General features: G+C 44.8%; 1 protein-coding gene across 2 annotated transcripts; it reads left to right on the top strand.

Moving 5' to 3' along the window:
- Positions 1-525: 525 nt before the first annotated feature.
- LOC117864870 (uncharacterized) lies at positions 526-3516 on the top strand. 2 transcript variants are annotated; one of them, XM_034749034.2, is made up of 5 exons: positions 526-745; positions 899-972; positions 1867-2002; positions 2334-2642; positions 3065-3516. In XM_034749034.2, exons 1-5 carry the CDS (start codon positions 623-625, stop codon positions 3335-3337), a joined length of 915 nt encoding a protein of 304 aa, XP_034604925.1. In that variant the 5' UTR covers positions 526-622; the 3' UTR covers positions 3338-3516. The 2 variants fall into 2 exon arrangements, with proteins under 2 accessions (XP_034604925.1, XP_034604862.1); XM_034748971.2 differs by having other exon boundaries at positions 529-745; positions 2331-2642.
- Positions 3517-5873: the final 2357 nt, after the last annotated feature.

The raw sequence follows: 5873 nt of genomic DNA, 5'->3' as shown, positions 1-5873 counted from the left end.
TTCACGTACATGCCCATCTACTTTGCTTATTATGTTATTGTTGTAATTTTTGGACTGTAGGTGCACCAATTTATCATGTTATTGTACGAAATTAAGCATTTTATAAGTTGTTGGACCAATCTACAACCACCTGCTAAGTTATTATACTAAATTGAGCATTTTACAAGTTGTTGGACTAGTCTGCATACACATAACAAGTTATTGTACTAGATGGAACATTTTACAAGTTGTTGTATGCTAGGTGCAGTTTACTCTTCTCCTTATTATTCACTGACGAGCGAGGGTGCGTTTTTCTGACCCCATGCGTCAGTAACACGAAATGGAGGTGTGGGTGTCACTATCCGTTACCAGTACTAAGCCGTTAGAAGTTTTATGAAGAGTTTTATTAGTATTAATTTCCATGTTACATCATCAATTTTGCTGACTTAGACAAGTTATTTATGAGGAGAGAGAAAAAGGAGTTTCGGGAGAGATAAGTCCCAGCAATGAAACTGTGAGACTGGCCTAACGCGAGCACACCGAGACTAAAGTGCGGCCACTGTCCGAGTAGCAGAGCAGAGCACCCGCAATTCAAAACTCGAAACGCGAGCGAGCGAGGCAAGAGCAAGAGAGACTGAGAGGCATGGAGAGGGCGGTGCCGGTGCGGAAGACGCACGCCTCGACGGCGGGCCTGCTCGCCTGGTCGGAGGAGGGCCCCGCCGCGGCGGCAGCCACCCCGCCTCCGGCCTCGCGCCCCGGCTTCAAGGTGATCTCGCCACCCACCCACCCACCCACCCTCTGAGCCGCGCCGCGCGTCTCTGTTCCTCGTTTTTCTCACCGCGCGATGCGGCTGAGCTCCCTCCCCCTTTCGCCGCCAGCTCCGGCCCACTGACCGTCGTTGCTTCTCTGTCTCCCCTAGCCGGTCGGTGGGATCACGCCCGCGATGTTCGGCGCGCCGGTCGCGGAGCATGAGGCCGAGGATTTGACCAAGAGGTGAGCGATTCCTGCCCTGATCCGCTCGATCTGCGCTGATAAGTGGTGAAGAGTCGAGGTGTCCCGCGCGCTGCGTGATTTCTCTTGCGAATGGAAGTTTGGACTTATTGGACCGTGGTTTCAAATTCTAGCATACTTTCTGTAGATTTGTACTCACGAGAAGCCATGCATGGTTAGCTGACTATGTTGGGCCGTTGGGGCATCTAGCGGTGGTGCCTTGACGCCTTGTAGCTTTGGCACTGCAGTGCAGAATTGCAGCTCTGCAGTGCTAATAATAAATTACATGTTCTACTGTGCTGTAATTTTGAAATCTCACAAGCGCTTATTTTTTTGTTGCTGATGTCAGGAAAGCGGTTCCTGTATATTTGTAAGATATGGAGTGTATGCCAAATGCCAAGTATGGCAGCCTGTTTGAAACTGTAATTTGTGCAGTAGGTGGCGTAGAAAAGCAGGTTGCTTGATGTTGGTCATCAAATGTTTCATAAAGAAAATGTGCTGTGTTCTAATCTAAACCTCTACGTTTAGCCAAGATAAATGCATAGTTGAAAACCACAAACTACACACTTGAAATTTTAGGAAAAAATGAACACAGCTGAAAACATGAAATTCCCCAACCAGGAAAATACCACAAAAAATAGGTGCATGTGCATTCTCTGAATATTGTATTTTTTTCTTTCTGAGTTTCGATTTGCATGAAGAATGGTTAAAGAAAGTATACGAAGTTGCCCAATGGTTCCACTGAAATGTGGACTTAATTATTTTCATAACTGGCAAGAATAACCAGATAGATAAATCCTTTTCCTCCAGTATATACGAAGGAGACATATTTTAAGTACATTTCATTTATCATAGTTCTGACTTCCCCAGCCACCTCTACATAACTTCATTGGGCAGGAAAATGTGCTCTGGCTCAAAGATGAAAGAGATGATTGGGAGTGGAATATTTGCTGCGTCCGGTGAAACTGATAATTCTGATGCTAGTTCTGGTGCAACAAATCCTCCTAACAAAACTACTTTGAGGATGTATCAGGTACGCTAATACCTTGCTTGCTGCAAATAGTAGTGAATATTTCCAATGCTCTGAAAACATTTAGATGTTTACAATCAGATTTCTTTGAAGTACTTATCTAGTCATTAGCATCAATTATGCCACGTTGAACTGAAGCGTGTCTGCCAGTGCCAAGTGCCAATGTCTCTCCAATACCTATTTTCCGATAGAAATGTGTTTAGTCCTTCTTTAGGGTACCTAGGTACCTATCTGAGAATGCTAAGTGCTTTGCTGTGACTAATTTTGGATAGTGTGTTCTAAATGTCTCAGGTTGAATTCTAACTAAAGTATGTTACCTTTTGTATAACAGCAGACTGTCACTGGCATGAGTCAGATAACATTTAGCGCAGAGGGAAGTGTGTCCCCCAAGAAGATATCCTCATTGCCTGAGGTGGCGAAGCAACGAGAGCTTAGTGGCACGCTGGAGAATGAAGCTGATTCTAAAACGGCGAAGCAGATCTCAGAATCAAAGAGCAAGGAGCTGAGTGGGAGTGATATATTTGGACCACCCCCTGAGGTTCCTGCTAGGCCCTTGGCTGCTCGCAATCTGGAACTGCGAGGAAACTTGGATTTTGCACTACCTCAGCCAAGAAGCATTCACACGTCAGTTAAAGTATCCAATGTGAGAGGCTCCTTTCATCCTAACAATTTTTTCTTTTGTGGGGTACTCTGTATATTCACTTCACGTCACTTTGTTGAATGAGTTGTTCATCTCTTATTAGTCGCCAAAGTACAAGCTGATTTTTTCTTGAAATGGTATAGCACTTAGATTGAATGAAGTCCTTCTGAACTGAAATCATGAATATGTTAGTCGAAGCATACGAGTGTATATATAGACTTTAACATTTTCTACCATTAAGTAACGGTTTTATTGACAAGATAAGGCTGTGTTGATTCTAAAAGGAAAAGAGAATGTACTAGGCACTAAGGAAGCTTAAAAGCCCAACTGTCTACACTGGAACAATTTGTGCAGATTTTATAAGTACATCATTGGCTTGTTGCCTAAACAGACTGAACTTACTTTGATGATCGTTGCATATGCAGCCTGCTGGAGGTCGGAGCAACATCGTTTTCGGTGAGGAACCAGTGGTCAAGACAGCAAAAAAGATTCACGATCAGAAATTCCACGAGCTGACTGGAAACAACATCTTCAAAGAAGATGCGCCCCCTGGTGCAGGAGAGAAGGCCCTGAGCACGGCGAAATTGAGGGAAATGAGTGGCAACAACATCTTCGCCGATGGAAAAGTGGCTTCCCGAGACTACTTTGGCGGCGTCCGGAAGCCTCCTGGTGGCGAGAGCAGCATTGCGTTGGTCTAGGATTTCATCTCATCAGTCTGTAGCGCCTGGTGTGGCAACCTGAAAATGCTACTGTTTTGGTAGCATCTCATAACCCTTGGCTTCATTCTAGATGAACCATAACTTTTATTCTTATGTAGCCTGTTTGCATCTTCAACTTCTGAATTCGTTATGTTTAATTAGAGGATCGCTTCTGCTAAGCTGCATTTGTGTGTGCCGTGTGCATTTTGAATAGGGTAGACCTACAGGCTGCTTCAGCCGTTTTTATCTTTATGTGCAGGTAAGCAGGTTGGTGCGTTAAAGAAAAAAAGTTTATCGAGTCATAACAAATAGAAAAACAGAGCACGCCACAATGCTACACGAATTGCATATTTTCAGAGAAAAATGATCCACTAGCTCTAGGAACCTATCTTTTAAAGCATACACACGGACACCTAGGTTCGGGTTTTAGACTCGCATGGCTGCTGCTCCAGTGATAGACCACGCGTCCATCGACGCAATTATCGGCTCAGTGGTGCAGGCGTACTAGCAAGATTGGTATGCTACGCTGCGCCTGTGGAGGATGAGCTTCAGCGTAATTGGTGATGAACAGATAAAATGTAGATAACAACGCTCTCTAATGTAGAGTGTACAGGCACTCAAACTCAACAAAAGTTGGAATGGAAGGTCATTCTATATGACACTGGTAGCACATATAAAGGCATCCGTAGTACCATGAGTTCCTGGATCTGCACGCTCACCTAACCTGCTGAGCCAATAGTGCCTCATTAATCAGAGGGGAGGACGACGCATGAGCATTCAAAAACTTGTACCTGGTGGAGGGCATTAGGAGTGAACAGCTTAGGGGAGGTCGAGTTTGTTGAGTTGCAACAACGACGGGTTGGGTCGGCCCAGCCAGCGCGGGCGGCAATGGAGGAGAGGGGGTAGTGCAGGCGACAGCGGCAGCGACGGTGCATACGAGCATTGGGGTGAGGTCCGTAGGCGGAGATGGAAGGGGGCGGCAAGCGACAGCGTGCCGAAACAATCATGAGGCAAGGACGATTCCTGGAATCCTCCACGCGTAGGATGCACATGACCATCAAGGTTGGGGCCACACCCCCCGAGCAAGCGCCGAGCTGGAACTGCCATTCGTCTACTGCGTACATGATGTGACGGAAGCTAGCGACATTTAGCGTATACGCGGCAGGATATCACTGTTCAAAATAGCATGTAGCGATCGATAATTTTTTAGCACTCGCATAGAGTAACCTGAAGCCCTCGGAGGCTGGCAATCCTTGAAGCGAGGTATGTCTAACTATCATTTGATGGCCGGACCACGCAAAGTGTCAATGTAGCAACGGCACCTGCGAGGCACACGAACACCGGTGGAAATGGCACTGAGGCTCTCGTGGGCCTACTTTTCCTACGTGCTATGATCAGACTATTATGAGCTGCAACAACAGGGATGAGTCCGAAATAATGAGCAAGCATGGACGTGTTGACGCAAAATCTGAACCTCAGGCTTATGCATTGAACAACACGGAGGACTTGGGAGATCTGCTTAACTCCAGTGCAGGCTCCAAATCGGCTCGCGAGTGGTGCAAGGCGTGCCAGTCAATTTAACCTGAAAATTGATAAGGTAAACATTAAATTCCTGAGCCGATCAGCGACAAAGTCTTTCAAACTTATGGGTAGACGTTCTTGGAATAAACACCATGGCAAATAGATATTTAATATAAGCATATGGTGTAAATAAAACATTAATGGTATGTGCCATCGGCTATGTCAGCTGACGGGCTAAGATAAATCATTATAATACAACAGCCATAAAAGGGAGCCCTTTTTAACTATGTACTTAATAGATAAGCTAACGGATCTAGCCAATATCTTGATAAGTGTATTGAACTCAGATAAGGTAACACGAATGAGAGAGCATTGGCATCAATCTACTAACTTAAAAGATTAGAACGTAACAATAAGGACCAGCCGATGCTAACCATACACAAGCCAAATACATTAATAGATCTTAATTAATATCTTGATAAGTGTATTGAACTTAGACAACGCAACACGAATGAGAGGGCATTAACTTCAATATGTCAATATAAAGGACTAGAGCATAATCACCAAAGGCCTCTTACCTACTGCTTACAAGCCAATTAAGGTAATAAAATCTAATCAATGTCATGACGTGCATTGAATTTAGACAAGGTAACACGATAAGAGGGTATTAACATCGACCCGTTAATCTTAACAGACAGGATTGCGACAGCAAGGCCTCATGTACGCCCTCAATGATGTTATCATGCTTCCGTAAGATATGAATAAGACCCGACCAAAGCATCGGCTCTTAATGGTAGCACGCCGACATCAGAGGCCTGACGTTTGAGCAATACAAGAGGCAGGGGTAAAGAACTATCGGACCTAACATATATAAAGCAGTGAAAGCATGCAAAGTCTACCAGCCGATATGATCTGATAACTGTGAATGTTTAAACAAGGCAAGGGAGCTGATAAAGACAACCTAACCAGATCTAAACCGTTCAATAACTTGAGCAACGTTGAAAACAAGTAGAAT

This window comes from Setaria viridis, chromosome 1 (genome assembly GCF_005286985.2).
Source record: "Setaria viridis chromosome 1, Setaria_viridis_v4.0, whole genome shotgun sequence".
Taxonomy (NCBI): domain Eukaryota; kingdom Viridiplantae; phylum Streptophyta; class Magnoliopsida; order Poales; family Poaceae; genus Setaria; species Setaria viridis.
The sequence above is the reverse complement of the archived record's forward strand: the minus strand, read 5'-3'. Positions and strand labels throughout refer to the sequence as shown.